This window comes from Zingiber officinale, chromosome 3B, assembly GCF_018446385.1.
Source record: "Zingiber officinale cultivar Zhangliang chromosome 3B, Zo_v1.1, whole genome shotgun sequence".
NCBI lineage: Eukaryota > Viridiplantae > Streptophyta > Magnoliopsida > Zingiberales > Zingiberaceae > Zingiber > Zingiber officinale.
The window spans coordinates 33,133,661-33,155,718 of NC_055991.1; the positions used below are offsets into that span (position 1 = coordinate 33,133,661).

General features: G+C 41.2%; 1 protein-coding gene across 1 annotated transcript; it reads left to right on the forward strand.

The window, feature by feature from the left end:
- The first annotated feature begins 1,105 nt into the window (after positions 1–1,105).
- Positions 1,106–3,936, forward strand: LOC122056348 (putative pentatricopeptide repeat-containing protein At5g52630). Its single transcript, XM_042618268.1, has one exon. The coding sequence runs from the start codon at positions 1,371–1,373 to the stop codon at positions 3,492–3,494; it is 2,124 nt and encodes a 707-aa protein (XP_042474202.1). The 5' UTR covers positions 1,106–1,370; the 3' UTR covers positions 3,495–3,936.
- The last annotated feature ends 18,122 nt before the right edge of the window (positions 3,937–22,058 follow it).

Sequence of the window (22,058 nt, forward strand, 5' to 3'; positions counted from 1 at the left end):
GAAGAGGCATACGACTTGGGAAGACGGGATGTCGACGGCCGAAGAAGCGGAGCAGGTGGGCGCCGTCTTCGAGGACGACGACGAGGACGATTCCGACATGAGCGACGACAGCGACGACGACGGCCAGATGGCGCTTCCGACACATCTCTAGCCGGAGCTACCTTCGGTGGCCTCTTCCAATCTGTACGCTTCTGCGCCCAGTGATGTCACAATCCCTAACCCTAATTTCGTCCGCAAACTCAACCCAATCCAGTCAGATTTCGTCGCTGGTCATTCCCAGAACGGCGTGATCCCTGTCCAAATCCTTCCTGCCGTTTCTCCTTCTAATGCCCCTTTCTTCACCCCCGTCCATATGCCCCTCGTCGCCGCCTCGGTCTCTGATGAGCGGAGGTCCCTAGCGGTAGTTGCGATGGATGGTTCTCACCGGCTCTTTCAGAGACTTTGGACGGACGAAGAGGAAATAAAAATCCTGCAAGGTTCCAACCCATCAATGCAAACACCTTTAGCTTCCTCAGTTGGGATACCGGACATCATCGAAGAGGCGGTAAAGAATTGCTTCTCACCACTATTCATGAGCTCATCAATTCTGTTGTCGAGGAGCCATTTGCTTCAGGACATGGCAGGGGGACACTACTGAACTCTCTGCCTCTGAGCCATGGGTGTGGTTCTTTGGTGGCTCCTGGAATGCCTGTCGATCAAAAATGGAGAACACAGCAGATTCTGGAACTTAAGGTTTAGCTGAAGCGGTTAGAGCTCGTGAAGGATCACATAAAGTCGACATTGGAGGAGCTCAAGTCTGCAAGAGCTGATCGGAGCTTCTGCTATAATGCTTGTCATTGTAGTGCTCGATTTGTGCTTTGGCTTGTGAATTTTGTTTCCCTGAATAGTTCTAGCCAAAGAACACTTTTTTTAGCCAGCAATTGGACACATTTAAATTTGCTGAATCTTTGAAAGGCATATTTAATTTTTAAATATCTTAAAAGGTGGATTTGTTTTGCCTTTTCCTAAGCATTTTTTTTTAAATTTTAAATTATCGTGGTGTTAATTTTTTCAATCACACTTCTTTGTCTGCAAAAATAAAGTGATGTTTATTTTCAAGTTGATTCTAGGGTTTATCCAAAAAGTAATATTAATTTTTGAAATGTAATGTCACAGTGATGTTTATTTTTGAAATGCAACATTGATTGACGGGAGTAATGAAATGAGAAATAAGTTCGTTCTTTGCGTCTTGTTCTGGATCAAAAGAATGTGTTTCATTAGCTTTTAATTATTATTATTTTTTCTAGATATTTAGTGCTTTTACATTTGTTTTTGCATCTAGTTAAAAGGGCTCCGTCTCGTGCTTAACGCCCAGTGCAAGTTGAACCATTATGAGAGCATACTCGACGTCCATTGACATTCACCGCTGCAGCAGCAGATCATACGGCTCGTTTCTCACCATCGACCATCTCACTAACCTCCTCGCCGCTTGCAACCTCACCCGACCCTCGAATCCATACCATGCCCACCAGATCCACTCCCTCCTCCTCACGTCCAACCTCCTTCCCTCTCCACTCCTCCACGCCCAGCTCATCGACCTTTACGCCAACTCCGGACAGCTCCACCGCGCCCTCCTCATCTTCGCCGACGTCCGCCGCCACTCCAGCGTCGTCGCCTGGACGTCCGTGATCGCCCACATCTCCCGCTCCCGCCGGCCCCTCGACGCCCTCTCCCTCTTCGCCCAGCTCCACGCCTCCGTCGCCCCCGCTCCCAACTCCCACACCTTCTCCGCCGTCCTTCCCGCCTGCGCCGCCGCCGGCGCAGACCGCTTCGGCAGCCAGGTCCACGCCCTCGCGCTCCGGTACGGCGCCGCGGCAGCCGTCTACGTCGCCAGCGCCTTGACCGACATGTACGCGAAGTGCGGCCGCGTCGAGGATTTCCGAAAGGTGTTTGATGAAATGGCTGTGAGGAACCTCGTCTCTTGGAACGCGTTGATTGTGGGGTTCGTCCGCAACAAGCTGTACTGCGACGCGATGGAGGCTTTTCGCTCGTTGTTGAACGATGATGGGTCCTTGACCCCAAATCAGGTGAGCTTCTCCAGCGTGCTGAACGCGTGCTCAAATGCGTTCAGCATCGGCTTCGGGAGAGCGGTGCACGGCCTGGCAGTTAAGCTTACGGTGGAGTCATCTTTGGCCTATGTGAGGAACTCGCTCATTGACATGTACAACAAATGTGGGTGCTTGGAAGAAGCTGCAAAGGTGTTCGACAGATGCTCCGACAGAGATGTTGTGACTTGGAATGTTATGATGATGGGTTGGATCGAAAGTGATTGCCCCGAAGGTGCTTGTGGTTGTTTCCTACATATGATGCAAGAGGGAGTTTCCCCAGATGAAACCTCCTTTTCTACCTTACTCCAAGCTTTGGCCATGCTAGCTTCATGGGGTCAGGGTGCTGCAGTCCATTCCTTGATAGTGAAAACCGGGTGCACCCAAAACCAATGTGTTGGGAGTTCCTTAATCACCATGTATGCAAAATGTGGTAGCTTGGAAGATGCATATCGGACCTTTGACGAGGCAAAGGACCAGTTAAATGTGGTCACTTGGACATCCATGATAACAGCTTTCCAACAATATGGGCATGGATACAAAGTGATCAAACTGTTTGATGAAATGATGGATTTGGGGATCGAGCCAGACTACATCACATTCGTTAGTGTTCTTTCAGCTTGCAGCCACAATGGGCTTGTCGACCAGGGATTCAAGTACTTCTACTCCATGTCTCAGGTCCATAAAATGGCACCCGGAAGCGAGCACTATGCTTGCATGGTAGACTTGCTTGGACGAGCTGGCCGTTTGGATGAAGCAACACAATTCATTGATGCAATGCCAATACAGCCTGATTCATCTGTGTGGGGTGCTTTGCTTGCAGCTTGTAGGAAGTTTAGGAACTTGGAACTCGGTAGCAAAGTGGCACAAAAGCTCTTTAGGATTGAACCTCATAACTCTGGCAACTATGTATTGCTTTCGAACATGTATGCATCCAATGGAATGTTGGAAGAAGCTAAAGAGATCAGGAGACTAATGCAATCCAATGGGGTGAGGAAGGAGACTGGATGCAGCTGGATAGATGTATCAAACAAGACGTTTGTTTTCACAGCACATGACCAATCACACCAGGCTACAGAGCAGATATATGGGATGTTAGAGAGGTTGAAGGAGCTGGTGAAGGCCAAAGGGTATGTGCCTGATACCCAATTTGCTGTTAATAATGTGGGGGAGCAGAACAAAGAGCAGAATATGTGGTATCATAGTGAGAGGCTAGCACTTTCATTTGGGCTAATATGCTTACCCCTGAATGCCCCCATTCGAATTAAGAAGAATCTGAGAACCTGTGGGGATTGCCACACAGTAATGAAGCTTGTTTCAGAGATTTTCAGACGAAAGATCATCCTGAGAGATATAAATCGATTCCACGAGTTTGCCGGTGGTGTGTGTTCTTGCAGGGATTACTGGTAAAGGTTTGGAATCATGGAAAGTACAACTGTAAATACTTCAGCGGCCATTATCTGCTGACCAGTGCACAAGAAAAGAAGAGTTCATGTTATTTCAAGCATTATTATAACATAGTTTAGGATGGGAGTGCACCATGAACCATGTTGGATTAGATACTTTTGTGTTCATATAACATTCAAGGATTTTGAGATTTTGGTTGAGTTCGACGCTTTTGCTTATCATGTTGCTTGTCGAGCGACGGGCATTGAGGATTGGTTCTCCAAGGTTGTCAAATCTAATTCACTTAAAACAACTATTGATATCGGATTAATTCACAACGAACTATTGATAAATTGTGCACTTGTTAATTTAGATGTTACTGGAGTATTTTGTTTGTTTGTTTTTATGTTATTCACGATGTAATTTGGAACAATGTAAGAAGGATATTTTGTATGTTTTCAACCCCACCGAGATAATTCTTTTATTCGTCAAAGTGTTTCTTTTTTCTATCAGCACATTTTCATTAAATAATTCTTTATTTTAGAGAAAAGAAACACACGTGTGGTTCTCTATAATTTGATTAGTAATTTTACAGCTTGTTATCGCGCTCAATTCATTTACTTTGGAAATTACCAAATCAGGTATGGAATATCAATTTTACCTTCTACCTTTTCTCTCGTGGCTATCATATGTATCCGAACTAAAAGAGAAATCTAAATCATATTTGATTTTCCTCCGTTACATGTGTCTCAACCAACACTGACGGCCGGCAAAGATACAACTTTTTCATCAAAAAAGGTGAACAAGAAAACCTAAATACCATGTCATTTTCAACACCGACGTGTTTCCAACAGTCTGTAGCACTACACATTAACTCAACGAAATCAAACGACCCTCCCCTCCCGACCATCGAATCCTAACAAGTGAAACACAACCTTCCTCTCGGCCAGCTTTGATTGCAACACTCGGACGAAACTCAGGTCTGTTCTTTTTTGAGGTCAGTACTCAAATATTCCTGTAGGGCAAAACATCCTTAAAATTGAAGTTTTACGATTTGGTTTGGTGTACATCACTATTTCGGTAGCTCCAAAACACCCGATATTTTTTTGACAATTGCAAGCATTCCAAAAAATTCCAAAGCACCGGTAACATCTAAAATTCTACCAAGAATGAAGCTTTTCACTGTGATTAATGGAGAATGTAGTTTTCTTTTTCCCTTTTTATAGATTTATCAATTTGTAGGAAGTTTTTAGATGTCTTTTTCCCTTTTTTATAGATTTATCAATTTGTAGGAAGTTTTTAGATGTTTTTATTTAACTCTTTAAATCAAAATCTTAATTTTGTTTTTATCTAAAAGATAATTGTTTATAAAGGATAAATCCTAAAAGGTTTATAGTATAATTTTAGCAATATACACAATTTATGATTTATTGACTTCCTCTACTTGGCTGTTGTGTTTTTTTAAATATTCATAATTTTAATAGAATTTTTATTCTCAATATGATTAATTTCTAATGAGATGCTCATAATTATGACTCGAGCACATGAGCAGAAAATGAAAATTGTAGAGATGAGGATGTTGAGGTGAATGTATAGATATATATGACGATGGGCAAAATAAGAAATAAAAATATTAGAAAGAAAGTTGGAGTTACATCTATTTTAGGAAAACTCCAAGAGACATGTTTAAAATGGTAAGACATGTACTTAGATGATCAATAAAAACTCCAGTTATGTGATGTAAAACTAAGACAAACACACATATCAACCGAGGAAGAGGAAGATAAAAAAAGACTTGATTAACAATAATAAAATAAGATAAAATTTATTTAAGTATAGATGATGATATATTAAGAAATAAAGCTCAATGGCATAAAAGAATCCATATAGTCGATCCCACCTAGTGGGATAAGACTTTGGTGTTGTTGTTATTGTTATTATATGCTCACAGTTATGATGCAATCTATAGATTTACAAATAGAGAATTGAAACAAATATGTTACTCCAAATATAAATATAAGTACTGATAATATGACACCTTCAACTTCCTCTCGTGTTGTGGTCAATACTGGAGACTATTAATTATAGTTTCAATTTCAATGAACAAGTTCCTAGTTTTGAGAATGACTCAGTAAATATGAGTACAGGATTAGAAGAACATCTTGAGGAAATGCGGACTAAACAAGAATATAACAACAATAGAATGGAAGTGGAGATTGAAATGGATGTCTCGGAGGATGAATTCTTAGCAAACAATATGCACTATTCATTAGATGAGCCAATTAACACTAATGAATATAGTGACTTTGAAAAGCAATTTTCGTTAACTGAAGATACATATAAAATGAATACAAGACTTGTTCCATTGCTAATGGAAGACGTAGATGACCCTATTGAAGAATTTTGTATTGGTCAGATAATATATTTTTTTAACTTTCATATTGTTAACTCAACTCAATTTTAGTAGTACTAACATAAACATATATCAATTCTTATTGTAGGTTTACGCAACGCAAAAATATTTTAAAGATGCACTTGCTAAATATGCTATGAATAAACACTTCATATATAAAATAAAGGGCACCAGGAAGAATAGATTTAAAGTAATTCGTGATGAAGAAAATTGCACATGGACAATAATTACAAGGGAAGATATTGAGTTCATGGTTGCAAAATATTTATTGCGTCATCAATGCGGTCTTAGTACGACAACAACTGATCATTCTACATGCACATCTTCATTTATAGTTTTTCATATTGAAAGTCAGTTTGTGGCATTAGAAGATTATAGACCGATAAACATTCAGAATGAGATGAAATCACGATTTGAATAGGGTTGTAAACAAGCCAAGTCGAGTCGAGCGAGCCTAAGCTCGAGATCGGCTTGACTCAATTTATAATGGCTCGACTCAAGCTCGAGCTTGCTCGAGCCTATAGATTTGAGCTCGATATATTATGGGCTCGAGCTTGGGCTCGATTTTTTTTATTTTTAATAAATAAATTAATATTATATATATATATATATATATATATATATATATATATATATATATATATATATATATATATATATATATATATTATTACTGGCTGATTTTGGCTCAGTGAGCCACTGATCCAGTAATAATTAGGCGAGTTCTGTCAACTTTGAGCTCGAGTCGAGTTTTGATCAAGCCGCTCACGAGTGGCTCATGAGCAACTTGGCTCATTTGCACCCCTAAATTGAAGTGAATATATTGTTGGAGCAATATCCCTTAGGTCAAGGTTGACCTGGTTGACCAAGCTTGAGTCTTGGTCATGGTTTCGATGTTTGCCAATACATGTAGACAACACATGAACAATGCAGGTGCAATTGTTCATGTGGGGAGATTGTTGGTGCAATTCTCCACTGATCAGGGCTTGATCAGGTTTGGTTGTAGAAGAGTCAAGTAGGTCAAGAGTGACCAGATACTTGACTGGGAAGTCCTAACTGGGATGTTAGGCAGAGAGAAAGTCCTGGTGAGTGAAGCTAGGTGAAAGACCTAGTGAGTGAAGCTAGGCAGAGAGAAAATCCTGGTGAGTGAAGCCAGGTGAAAGACATAGTGAGTGAAGCTAGGCAGAGAGAAAATCCTGGTGAGTGAATCCAGTTGAAAGACCTAGTGAGTGAAGCTAGGCAGAGAGAAAATCCTGGTGAGTGAAGCTAGGTGAAAGACCTAGCGAGTGAAGCTAGGCAGAGAGAAAATCCTGGTGAGTGAAGCCAGGTGAAAGTCCTAGTGAGTGAAGCTAGGCAGGAGAAAGTCCTGGTGAGTGAAGCCAGGTGGAAGTCCTAGTGAGTGAAGCTAGGCAGAGAGAAAGTCCTGGTGAGTGAAGCTAGGCAGATGAGAAGTCCTGGTGAGTGAAGCCAGGCAGATGAGAAGCCCTGGTGAGTGAAGCTAGGCACGGGAAAAATCCAGATGGGTCAAAGTTGACCAGACATCTGGTGAAAGTCCAAGTAGGTCAAGGGATTGACCGGATACTTGGCACGAGGAGAAAAGTCCAAGTAGGTCAAAGGGATTGACCGGATACTTGGCAAGAGGAGAAAAGTCTAAGTGGGTCAAAGGGATTGACCGGACACTTGGTGAGCGAGTTCTAGCAGGTTAAGGGTGATCGGATGCTAGGCACGATGAACCAACATGTCATGGTTGACCAGATGTTGGTTTAGGAGGCTTTAGACTTGATTTTAGGGAGAAATCATGAGTTGGATCGATCAGCCGATCGATTGGCTCATGCCCAATCGATCGGTCGATCGATTGGGCGAGTCTTCGCGACAACCTCCTCCCAATCGATCAGTGGATCGATTGGGACAAGTGCGCGATCGCACAGAACAACGCTGGATCGATCAGTCGATCGATCCATATACCCCAATCGATCAGTGGATCGATTGGGAGCTGCGATTTCGCACGATAAGCCCTAGATCGATTAGCCGATTGATCCAGGCAATTTACTGAGAGCACAGAGGTGCTCTCGATCGATCAGCTGATCGATCCAAAGCCTCCCCGATCGATTGGGAGCAATCCAATCGATCGGGATCCGACCGTTGGCGTCGTATTTAGCTGCAGGCGTTCAATTCCTTCAGCAGAACTTCATCGATTCATCTCAGATCCTCGACAGCAACTCCACAACTCTCTCTAAGCTCCAGATCGCCAGTTCTTGAAGGTTCTTCCAAGTCAAGAGGCGGATCAAAAGCAAGAAGAAGAAAGCTAGGATTAGGGTTTCTTATATTCATTGTAAGCTTTGCTTATACTTTTGTTCCCTTTCCTTTCTTCTTGTATTGAGAGTCTTGTAGGGCTTCTCCGCCTTCGGTAGTTACCGAAAAAGAGTGTTTATTAGTGGAGGTGTGTGTGTGTGCGTGGATCCTTGGACTAGTCACCTCTTGTGAGGTGGATACCAAGTAAAATCCATTTGTTAGCATTGTATGCATTTGTTTCTTTGTATTTCCGCTGCACATCCTTGAAGAAACAAGCAATGAAGCACACGAGCACGCGCCGAGCTATTCACCCCCCTCTAGCTACATTTCGGTCACAACATATATCAGATATCAAAAGACATATTATACACGTGTGAAAGCTATAAATAAGGTGGTAGATGATTTCAATAAGGATTATGGTGATTTCCTTAGACTATTTCGTGAGCTAAAATATAGAGACCCGGATATATATCCATGTTATTGAAAAGAAATTGTGATAAATTCCAACATTGTTTTTGGACTTTTAGTAAATATGGAAGAATTTGTTGGTGCGGGAAGCATCCGACGATCGAACCCAAGTTTTGATAATGGCAAAGGGTTCAAAGTTAAGTCTTGTTGTTATCTAACATGTTGAATGAGTGTTTCAGGAAAGTCCTAACTGCGGTTAGGCAGGTGAAAACCCTAGGGGGTGGTAACCCTAGGTCCTAGGGGGCGGTAACCTTAGGTGGAGAAAAGTCCTAGCTGCGGTTAGGCAAAGGGAAAACCCTAGGGGGTGGTAACCCTAGGTCATAGGGGGTGGTAACCCTATACGGAAAGTCTTGGCAGGTCGATGGCTTCAGGCAAAAGTCCTAGGGAGTGGTAACCCTAGGTGGAAAGTCCTGGTGTCGCGAACCAGGTGAAAGACTGGACTAGCCGGGAAGCGGATGTCCAGCAGAAAGTCCGGAAGCGTCGAGTGCTGAGAAAAAGTCCAGTCGATCTGGAGGATCGACTGGCAACAGGTAAATCTCCTGAGTGGAGTAGGTGAGGACGCGTTCCCTGTAGAGGGAACAGTAGGCGTCGGGTCGACCTAGGGTTTTCGGTCGGAAATCCGAAGTCAGACCCAGACAGTCCGGTGACTGTCATAACATTCGTTATCATATTCATACTGCGTTTTATGCTAACTTTGTATTGCAGGATATTGTTTGGGACTAACATGTCTTGCAGGTACAAAATAATGAAGTTTTCCCTCGGATGAACAGTGTCCGAGGCGCCTCCATGGAGTTTGGAGGCGCCTCGGGTGCAAAAGTTGACCTGGCTGCGAAGCATCAATAGAGGCACCTTGAAGGGAGTTTAAGGCGCCTTGGAAGGCTCCTTGAGTAGGGTTTTAGGCGCCTTAAGCAGATGAAGTTCGACCAGTTCAAGTTTGATCCTCGCGGGAGACTCGGCAGCATGGAGGCGCCTTGAACAGCCTTCAAGGCGCCTTGAACACCCTTTATAAGGGGGTTTTGACCAGCACTTCAATTAATCAAGTTCCAGGCTTTCTGTCTTCAACGTGCTGCTAACAAAATCATTCTGAAGTGCTGCTACGAAATTCCGACGACCCGGAGCTCTGCTTTCTTCTTCTTTAAGTTGTCGGTACAAAGTTGTTTTACTACTTTCATTGTAATTTGTAATTCTTATCGAGCTTATAGTTGTTGCCCACCGGAAGCGATCAAGGATCGCAGGCCTTCGAGTAGGAGTCGCCTTAGGCTCCGAACGAAGTAAATCTTTCGTGTCTTTGTTTGTACTTGTTTCTGTTTCTCTCCGCTGCGCTTATACTTGAACGACTTACTCGATACGATTCCGATAATCGAAAAACGAAATAGCCACGAGCGCTATTCACCCCCCCTCTAGCGCTTCTCGATCCAACAGAATTTTTTGAACATATTTTCATAAATTAATTAGAATTGATGCAGCACATTAGAGGGGCAAGTATCCTAGTGTATTATTGATGATCACAATAGTAGATGGTAATGGAAATCTTCTTCCAATTGTCTTTGCAATTGTTGAGATTGAGTGTGGCTCTACATGAGAGTGGTTTTTAAATCATCTAAAGTTATTTCTTGCAATTGATCCATTAAATATAACAATTATATTTGATAGATATCGTGGAATATTATCTGCAATGAATAAAGTTTACCCTACTACTTACCATGGATTATGTTGTTATCACCTGTCTTGTAATATAGTTATAGATACTCATGATAGACCTACATTAAAATTGTTTTGGATTGCAGCTAAGGCAAATATAATTCCATAATTTGATTGAATCATGCAGACTATGTCAGAGACACATATATATGCTTATAAATGACTTCAAAATATAGAACCTACAAAATAGGCAAATGCATATTTTCCTGGTGAAAGGTACTCAATGTTGATAATGAATTGTTCTAAAAGCATAGATGCATTATTCAAGACTTGAGAACTTCAATTATAGTACTAATAAATAGGGTTGTAAATGAATCGAACATTCATGAACAAGATTATATTTGTCTTGGTAAAAGTTTGTTTATGTTTGTTCATTATACACAAGATAGATTAAATAAAAAAAGCTTGAACAACTTGTTAAACTAAATAAACAAGCTTAAACATATATGTATTCAGCTCGTTAATAATGTTCGCAAATAATATTCATGAACTATGTTCATTAATAAAACTCTTATCAATATGATAAATAAATAATAAAAACTTTTAAAATAAACAAATAAGTTTGAATTATCAAGTTTAATAACCAATCAAATAGGCAAAAGTTTCAAACAATCAAACAAGTGTGAATTGAGAGCTCGATAATATCTAAACGAACCAACACCAAGCCAAGTTTAAATTAAAAGCTTGATTAAATCTATACGAACCAAGCTTAAGTCAAGCTCAAGCCAAGGTCAAGCTCATCAAAAATAAATCAAGTCAAGCTTAAACAATTATTTCAAAGGCTTGGTTCATTTTAAGCTCAACTTGATATGACTCGGTTACCTTATCAAATAAGCCTGAATACCTATATCTTGGCTTGGCTTGGCTTGTTTACAATCCTACTAATAAATAACACAAGGAGGAAGATTACTCAATGGTTTTATAATTGTAGGGATCAAGTGTCTATTCTGCAAGAGTATTGACGCCATTAGATATGAAAGAGATTGACACTAGGAGATAAAAAATTAGGTACTATATGGTTTATCCACATTGCAAAATAGAAATGGAGGTACAAACTTCATAATCATCCTATATAGTTGACATAAAGTTTTGTAAATGTGATTGCAGTGAGTTCTAGATTTTCTTGCTCACAAGCTATGACAATGTGTTTATACTGGAATATATAAGTCTTGTGAGTATTATTTCTTATTTGAAAATTAGAAATTAAAAGTACTTACATGGATTGTATTTATTCATATAGAAGTAAACAATATTGACTAATAGGTGGATAAAAATGTATTATTTTAGCACCTAGTAGTCTTGTGTAACCTGAGAGAAGGAAGAAGGCGAGGATCTCATCCAACCACATGAGAAAGGTTAAAAATAAGTGTAGTAGGTGCAAACCATTATGTCATAATAAAAGATCATATAGAATGTCTCTAGCAAGCTGATACATGTATTGGTATTCTTGTATTAGTGTTCTTTTGTGATAGTGCTCAACTTTTGTATGTATTTGGCACATAAACCTATCATTGTGATGAATGAACATATAAGTGTATTTTTCTAAATATATTCACATGTGTATTTTGATTAACATAGCATTAATTTTAAAATGGTTGATTTACATTTAAATAACTCAATGTAATGTTATCTATGTTATGTTTATATATTCATATGCTTTTTTAATGCAGATATATAAATTGTGTGTATTGATATGCGCAATTAGAATGTTTTAGATGTAATGTTTGAAAAATGGATGATAGACATTCATCATTCAAACAATTAATGGGTTATTATTGGATTATGTAAAATTGTTATGTTGTGTTATTGTAAATTGTTATGTTGTATTCTTCTAAATTATTTTTGTATTAGATTGTGTAAACTATTGTGCAAAATTTTTATGTCGTGTAAATTAGTGTTAAAAAAATTGTGGATCTCGATATGGTGTATCACAACGTTGTTTGAGGGTATGGATACATTCAGGACACCAGCACGAGCGCATAGGACTTGGTCCCATGTCAAATCGATGTCATTTGTGTCAAGATATGTCTAATGTGGTGTGCACTAAAAACACGTTTCGTAAACATGTACAGAGAAAGACTTAACAATAAATAAACTAATTTATTATATTATACACACCACACGCATGTAAGATATAATTGCACAGATAAGATCATAAAATAAAACAAAATTAAATAATAATTATTCTAGGTATACGCTACGGATGATTTGTAATGAGAAGGGCATCAACCTTTTGCAATGTTATCGAACCTTGCCTCTATTCGTATTCACGCTGAGCTCTTCAAGACAACTCCAAGAGAACAAGTTTTCCCTTTGAAAGGTACAAGTCATGAGTGAAGGAGAAGGATCAAGAAGAGAAAGAAAAAGCAAAAGGAAGATCTGTTGGAGCAATCTGGGTACCCTAGGTTTTGATGTTTGGGCAATGGTTTAACTTAGGTTTACTATTGTATTTGATATACATTGTGAGTGTGCAGGATACAGGTACAACAAGGAAAGTCCAAGGGTGATCTTGGCAAAGGAGGAAAGTCCAAGGATGAGTCTTGGCAATGTAAGTCCAAGCATATAGTCTTGGTAACGTAAGTCCAAGTGTGACTTGACAATGAATGAAGTCCTGGAGGCATAACCTCTTGGCAAAGGAAGATCCAACAATAATGACAAAGCCGATGGAAGCTCCAGAAGGTAAGACGTGAAAGATGGGGAGGCATCCGAGGGACGCAAGCTGATGGAGGAGGCTAGAAGGCTAGGCCTAGGTTGGTCGGGCGAGGACGAGTGTTGAGCGAATGTACTCGGGGGTTAAATCTTAGAATTAGGGTTTTACTGTAGCGGTACTATAGTAGTATTGTAGCGCTACTGCAGTAGTACTGTAGCGTTACTGTAACCGTACTGTAGCAGCATTGCAGCAGTACTGTAGCAGTCGATTAATATTTTCATCAGTCGACTGGTGCGGTTCGCCGGGTAGTCGACTGGGAGCGAACAAAATACTTCTGTTTGTTCGGTTAGTATGGAGCAGTCGACTGTTGGAAGTATCAGTCGACTGGTATCGAGCTGTTGGGTTGTAACGGTCGAATCTCCACAGAGGACAGTCGATTGATGGTTTTGGCAACCGACTGGTAGTCGGAGTTTTCCAACTCGTGGCCTATATAACCAAGCATTGGAAGCTTGGTTAAGGTTGATGAAAATAGAGGTGGTTAACCCCTATTAGAGTCTTCAAGGTCTTCTTGAGTGATCAAGAGCTTGTGCGAGTTTGTGACGAGGTTTCTCCACTCACAAGGAGCTACTCGAGCTAGCCGGAGGTTTTCCGGGGAGTCATCGACCGACGGATCGGGATCGTCCACCTTACGGACAGTCGTGGAGTAGGAGTATGTGATCTTCGAACTACATTACATAAATGTGTTAGAGGTTTGATTTTCTTGGTTATTGCCTCTAGGTTTAGCTTTCTATTTGTTAGATTTGTTTTGTATTTCCGCTGTGCACTAACAAGCGTAGGAAGCGACAATTTGAGTGAGACGCTATGCACCCCCTCTAGTGAACGTCAAGGTCCCAACAAGTGGTATCAGAGCCAGATTAGCTCTTGTTGGACTAATCGCCATGCGAGCAAGTGCTAGAGGAAGAAGATGGAGTCGGAAGGTCCGCTAGGATGAGACATCCGAATCCCACCTCCATATGAGCGCGAGGACTTCGACTATTGGAGGAAGCGTATGGAGATGTGGTTCCAAATGAATTGGAACCAATGGATTACGTTGGAAGAATCATTTAAAGCTCCAACGGATAAGAAGGGAAAGCGTCTCCGACCTCGATATTGGATCGAGGAGCAAAGGGAGCAATCAGAGACGGACAAGGAGGTAACTAGAATTTTAATTAATTTATTACCTCCTAATGCGGTATTGAATGTAGGTGAATACAAGAACGCAAGCGACCTTTGGAAAAAGGTAATTGCACTTCATGAGAGTCCTACACAAATCTAAGAAGAGGAGGAGCCCAAGGAGAAAGGCTCATTGGTCCAAGAAGAGAAGGACCAATCGAATGTTGACACGGGTTCAATATCCAAGGAGGAGAAGGAGAACGAGGAGGTATCATCCACATCTTCAAGGGAGGACGAAGTGGAACCATCTACATCTTCAAGTGAAGAGGAAGAAGAGCAATCTAAGGAAGAGGAGATCTTGGAAGCTCAAATCTCCACCTCAACTACCAAGAGGAGCACAAAGGACCACATCAAATGCTTTGAGTGTGGTAAGATGGGACACTATAAGAGTAGGTGTCCAATGCTCCAAAAGGTAAGGGAGGTAAAGCCTAAACTCAACAAGGTTGATTTAACTAATGTGAGTTGTAAGAAGGAGAAGAAGCATATTAGGTGTTTCACGTGTGGTGAGTGGGGACACTACCACACAAAATGTCCAAGGAGAGGAGAGCTCAAGAAATTGGCGCACTTGAAGAAATGGAAAAAGAAGAGGAGCTCAAGTCAAGGAGGAGCTTCAAAGGTAAAAGGGAAGGTAATCCCTATTTTAAAGTTTAATCTAAGCTCTAATTCTTATTGTTTGTTAGAAATAATATAGATTATTTACCCAAGTATAATCATGGATTTAGGTACAATGATAAGAATAGGGTTAATGTAGGCGATAACCCTAGGAAATCATTTTCAAATGATAGACCTAAAAGGAAACAACCTATCTTGCCTAAGGAGAAGAAGGTGGTTGAAAACCTAGGCATTAATCCCAAGAAGGGAAGACACATGCCTAGGAAGGGTAGGTCTAGGAATGCCCATGATGGACATGTTGATTCTAGGGTTAGAACCCTAGAATTAGAAAATCAAGTCTTGAAGGCAAGACTTGAAGAAATAGAGAAAGTCCTAGGTAGATTCATTGTTGGATCTCAAGGACTTGATAATGTTATGGGTTGCCTAAGACCTAAAAGTGATAGATTGGGTTTGAGATACCAATCTAGTCTCTCCAAGGCCAAGAAGAAATCATTTGCTAGGGTGGCAAATGATAATGGAAAGGGAGAGTCATCCAAGGCTAATAAGAAGGAATATGTTAGGGTAACATATAATTATGGCAAGAATAAGGTGTCTAAGATTATGGACAAGAAGAAATTAACCAAAGACAAGGTGCCTAAGGTTAAGAAAGTCAAGTTTATAGGCCAAGTGTCACCTATGGTGTGTTAGTTAGAGCCCTAGAGCCAATCATTTGATGATTGTATTATGGACTTATTGTATCATATTCTTATATAAATAAAGGCATTTGTTTTGGTTTAGTAAGTATTGGTGCCAAATAAACTAAGTATAATAGCGTCCTTGGGTAGAAGGTTCTCACCTATATCAATCGGTTAGTTGAACCGATAGTGAGATGATATAGGGAACACTACTCTTAATCATTCCTAGTCGAGTATTAACATTCAGAAACAATGTTAATGCAATAAAACTAGCATGTAGGTCAACTCGATGACTTGATCTCACAAGTCATGGATATAGAGATATCAAGTTGACACATGGGTATGCATTGGAGAATGTATACTGAATGACCTACCATGAGAAAGTATCATGGATCGTTATATGAGTGTCATATACTTTCTCATGTGGCTATTAGTATGACTACTAGTCCTTAGACCTGAAGTCACCATGGATCCCTACATAAGGAGTTATGTACTTTGGTTTCGTCAAACGTCACCCGTAACTGGGTGGACTATAAAGGCGATTACTGGGTATGTAACGAATTATGCAGAGGGATGTGAGTGATGTAGATGGGATCTATCCCTCCTATATGACGGGAGCGACATCGATATTCTTGATAGAGTGAGACCACGAAGTGCATGGCCATGCCCGAATGAGTCAATATGAGATATTGAGCTCATTTGATTTAGTGAGTCTACTTGGAGTTCAAGATTTAGATTGGCCAGAGGATGACACGGTCTATGTTGGAGCAATCCCAATGGTCCGCGGGACCATGTGTTTTGGTGTTTGGGCAAAGGGTTTAAGTTAGGTTCACCCTTGTATTTGATATGTGTATTTGAGTTGTGCAGGTTTGCAGGATACACATGTGACTCAGGTTGATGGCTTCGGGTCCGGTGAAGGATGGAGCATCCGAGGGACCGTAGACAAGGCAGCGAGGACAAGGGCCGAGGGAAGCGACTTCGAGGCATACGCGAAGGATGGCATTGGGTACGAGCCGCGGGCTTGAATGCATCCGAGGGACGAGAGCCAAAGGAAGTAGGCTTGAAGGCAAAAGGTCAAAGCTGCAAAGGAAGAATCAAGTGAGTCATAAGGGTGAGGGTACGAGTGCACGAGAGATTGTACTCGGAGTAAAATCCTAGTTTTTAGGGTTTTACTGTAGCAGTACTGTAGCGTTACTGTAGCAGTACTGTAGCGCTACTGTAGCAGTACTGTAGCAGTCGACTGCATGTTTTGGCAGTCGACTGGCAGCGAACAGAATGTGTGGAATCGAGCCGTTGGGATGTAACGGTCGAATTTCCACAGAGGGCAGTCGACTGCATGTTTTAGCAGTCGACTGGTAGGCGGGGTTTTCTAACCCGTGGCCTATAAAACCAAAGCTTGGGAGCTTGGTTTGAGTTGACGAAATAGAGGTGGTTAATCTCTATTAGTAGTCTACTTGTGCCCTAGCGTCAAAAGAGCTCTTGTGAGGGTTGTGGTGAGGTTTCTCCACCCACAAGGAGGTTTGAGCTAGCCGGAAGTTTTCCGGGGAGTAATCCACCGAAGGATCGGGATCGTCCACCTTACGGACACGCCGTGGAGTAGGAGCTTTATCTCCGAACCACGTAAATGATCGTGTAGCTTGGTTTGAATTCTTTCCTTTAGTATTTAGCTTTCTACTTGTTTTGTTTGCATTTCCGCTTGCGCACTAACGTTGTAGAAAGAAGCGAGTATTTGGGGGCGCCGTCTATCCAACCCCCCTTCAAGCCGGTCGTCCGATCCCCAACAGTCTATGCCTCACATTGATCAATCTAGATGTCTAGGATAGAAGGACACTTGTCATATATTGTGAAGAGTCCCAATTAGTAGTCAGAAGGTGATGTTGGATCTCAACATTCTTGTAACTTGGGTAGTAATGATGTGTTGCTAGATACCGCTCATTACTTATGCTCCTAAATGGGTTTAGGGGGCATTGCCAACGTTACAAGAACCTATAGGGTCACACACTAAGGACAATTAGATGGAGATTAGGTTCATATGATGAACCAAGAGAATTAGATTCATGTGATGATTCAAATTGGATTAAGAGTAATCCTAATTGGGCTAATTGAGTTGGACTCAAGTTGATTCATGTGTTCAATGAGTCTAATTTAGATTATGACTCATTGAATCAATATAATTAAATGAATTAGATTCATTATATTAAATTAGCTTGAATTAAATGGTTGGATTAGATCAACCATGAGAGAGATTAAGTCAAGTTTGACTTGACTTGAGAGGAAGAGGAAGAGGAAGAGTCAAGTTTAACTTGACTTTATGCCACCTCATTGGTGAGTTGGCATTAACTGGACCAATGATGATGCTCCACATCATCATGGTTACTTAAGTGAAGTGACACCTCATGGGAGTTACCAAGAGTTGTGACTCTTGGTATCCCATGGAGGTTACAAATCACATAAGTGTGGCTGGCCACTTTATTGGAGTGTATGAGTTTCATTTTTACAAGTGAATTCAACTCATCTTCCTCCTAGAGCTCTCTCTTCTTTCTCTCCCTCTTCTCCTTGGCCGAATCACCTAGGTGCTAGCACACCTATTGTTTGGTCTTCTCCACCTAATTACTTCATGTGGATACGCATAGAGAGTTGTCTACTTTGACAACTTGAGATCCGGCATCTCCTTGGACAAGCGAGACTCGCGAAGGGCACGCATTAAGGGTAAAAGGTTTTCTCCTTGTAAATCTAGTTTAGAACTAAGTCTAAGAAACTCGTATTCGTAGTTTTTCGAAAGTTTTATTCTTCGCATGGATCCGGTGGCGGGGTTTCGGGGTTTCCGCGACGCGAAAAAGTGATTTTCGCGGCCCGAAAAACCCAACAGTGGTATCAGAGCCACGTGCGAAGACTTGTACGAGTTTAGTTTGTATTTTTATGAAAAATATAGATTCTGTAATTTTAAGTATTTTATGGTTTTTATGGGTAATTTTCTCGTAGAAGCGAAGCACAAGTGTTTTGGCTTCGACTACCGAGAAGATTTTTCCGAAACGGCAAGGTTTCGCCCCAAAACTTTTTGGGACAGAGGGCTAAGGCGCTGTAGGATCTCTAAGGAACACTCGCGATGGTTAGATCGTGGATAGGGACGCTGCCCTTGGCCCCGCAAGGGGATTCGTTCCGCGATTGCGCCCGAAAACCGCTAAACAGGACCGCCGAGAATTTTTACTCGTAAAGTTATAAAAATTGGTATTAAAATTACATAAAATTATGGAAATTATATAATTTAAAATTATGTATAATTTGTGATGGTCATGGCCCAAAAAGACCCAATTGGATTGGTATATTTGTGTTGTAATTCATATTACGGCCTGCGCGCCATCATTTGTATTGTGTGTGTTGTATATTTGATACGCGACCTACGCGTCGTGCCTTTCTCCATTTATTCTTGTTGTAAATTAGTTTAGACTCGAATGTAACTCGAGTTTCAAAATTGTAATGTACAAAATTGGAGCGGTGGAAGGTCCACTCGAGACGGAGTTACGAGGAGGGCGCGAGCAACACAAGGTGGTCAAAGGGAGGAGCTTGAGAAGCTGTTGACCTTAGGTTGACCATCCGATCTTCTCATTGGCTTGAGAAGATCGTAGTAGGGCCATGACTAATCATAAATAAATTTAATTAATTACTTGTGTGTATGTGATGCATGATTAGTAATTAATTAGTGCATAACGATTAGATTAGATCTAAATCGTGTACAAGATGCACCCTCTCGATTAGATTAGATCTCAATCGCATCAACTCTAATGCCTACCGTGCAATGATACCTATCACTACCTCGATCACATGTGTTGTTGAATCTGCCAAAGCAGAACAACACATATTATCTTGGTAGGGTATAGAGGGACAATCTTGGTCCCGCCTATCAATGCATGAGTGAGTAAGAGATTCAATTTGATTGAGTACAACTAGTTAAATCGAGTTTAACTATAGGCATTCTTCCAACGGTTGGAAAGATAGGACATAAATCACATTTATATTAATTCTTGGGCGTATTAGCCAAAGCTAACTCAAGTTTTAATATAACTGTGGATAATGATCCTATAAACAAGAGTTGCATAGAGATGTAATTGGTAAATCGTTACCTACCGATCATACTAAATCTTGGGCGTATTAGCCAAAACTAACTCAAGGGTTAGTATGATGTGGATCTTGTCCCACATGAATTATAGAATTCAGTAGGAGCATCATTTAGTTAAAGGCCTAATTAAATGATTTAAAAGAATATGATATTTATTTTCTGTATTTTTCTGTTGTAGATAACCATGACGTCGAATACGAACTCTTTCTCCTTGCGTTCTGTCCTTGAGAAGGACAAGCTCAACGAAGCAAATTTCCTGGACTGGTACAGGAACTTGAGAATAGTTCTCACCCAGGAACGTAAACTGTACGTTCTGGAGCAGCCCATTCTGGAGGCTCCTCCTACCAATGCCACGCGAGCTGACAAAGATGCTTATAAGAAGCATCAAGATGACCCATTAGATGTGTCCTGTCTAATGCTCGCGACCATGAACTTTGAGCTTCAGAAGCAACACGAGTTGATGGGCGCTTACGATATGGTTGAACATCTTCGTCAACTGTATCTAGGACAAGCGACACATGAGAGATTTGAGATCTCAAGGGCACTATTTCAGTGCAAGATGTCAGATGGGGCTCCCGTAGGCCCATATGTACTCAAAATGATTGGGTACATAGAAAACCTACAGAGGTTGGGGTTCCCACTTGGCCAAGAGCTGGCCACTGACCTGATCTTGCAATCCTTGCCGGATAGTTATAGTCAATTCGTTCTAAACTATAATATAAACGAAATTGACAAGCCACTGCCCGAGCTGCTTAGCATGTTGAGAACTGCTGAGCTGAACCTTAAGAAGGCAAAGCCCCACTCTGTTCTGATGGTTCAGAAACACAAGGGCAAGGGCAAGCCCAAAGGCAAGGGAAAGTCCCAAGCCAAGGGAAAAGGCAAGGCATTGAAGCCTAAAGGAGGGGTTGCCAAGGATGCTACCTGCTTCCACTGCGGTCAAACCGGGCACTGGAAGAGGAACTGCAAGGTGTACCTGGAAGATCTTAAGAAGAAGCGAAGTGAGACTTCCACTTCAGGTATATATGTTATAGAAGTCAATCTATCTATTTCTTCATCATGGGTATTAGATATCGGATGTGCTTCTTACATTTGTACTAATGTGCAGGCGCTGAGAAATAGCAGGGCATTGGCGAAGGGCGAGGTGGACCTACTCGTAGGCAATGGAGCACGGGTTGCTGCTGTTGCTGTAGGAACTTATTTTCTATCTCTGCCCTCTGGGCTTATATTAGAGTTGGATGATTGTTGTTATGTGCCTGCATTAACTAAGAACATAATTTTAGTTTCTTGTTTGGACAAGAAAGGTTTCTCTTTTATAATAAAGGACAAATGTTGTTCAGTTTATTTAAAAGATATGTTCTATTGTAGTGCACCTCTGATGAACGGACTCTACATTCTAGACCTTGAAAGCCCTATCTATAACATAAATACCAAGAGGTTCAAGTCAAATGACCTGAACCAAACCTATCTCTGGCACTGTCGCTTAGGTCATATAAATGACAAGCGCTTATCCCAGCTCCATAAGGATGGTTTGCTGGACTCATTTGATTTTGAATCTTATGAGACGTGCGAGTCATGCCTACTAGGCAAGATGACTAAGATTCCCTTTAGTGGGCACGGCGAAAGAGCGACTGATTTGTTAGGACTTCTACATAGTGATGTATGTGGCCCTTTCAATGTCGCTGATAGAGGTAGTTATAGGTACTTCATCACATTTACTGATAACTTCAGTAGATATGGTTATGTGTACTTGATGACACATAAGTCAGAATCCTTTGAAAAGTTCAAAGAATTCAAGAATGAAGTACAGAACCAGCTTGGCAAGAGTATTAAGATACTTCGATCAGATCGAGGTGGAGAATACCTTAGCCATGAGTTTCGTGACTATCTAGCTGAGTGTGGGATTCTATCCCAACTCACTCCTCCTGGAACACCACAGTGGAATGGTGTATCCAAAAGGAGGATGGTACGATCTATGATGAGTCACACAGATCTTCCGACATACCTTTGGGGCTATGCTCTAGACACGACAGCTTTTATACTCAACCGAGTTCAATCCAAGGCCGTGATAAAGACACCATATAGGATATGGACTGGGAGAGATGCCCAGGTGTCTTTCATGAGGATTTGGGGTTGTGAGGCTTACATTCGACGTCAAGTCTCAGACAAGTTAGGACCCAAATATGACAAGTGCTACTTTATTGGATATCCCAAGGAAACGAAGGGATATTACTTCTACATTCCCAGTCAGTACAAGGTAGTTGTGGCAAAGAATGGAGTCTTTCTAGAAAGAGACTTTGTTTCTAGAAAGACTAGTGGGAGCACGTTCGATCTTGAAGAAGTTCAAGATGCGAACAATAGCACTGAAGCCTCGATGGAAGTTGAACTGGAACCACAAAGTGTTGTGGATGATGTTGTTCCACAAGGAGTTGAGGAACAACAACCAGTTCAA

What these genes read in the sequence shown, in the direction of transcription:
- LOC122056348 (XM_042618268.1), top strand. Translation starts at nt 1,371, where the DNA reads ATGAGAGCATACTCGACGTCCATTGACATTCACCGCTGCAGCAGCAGA.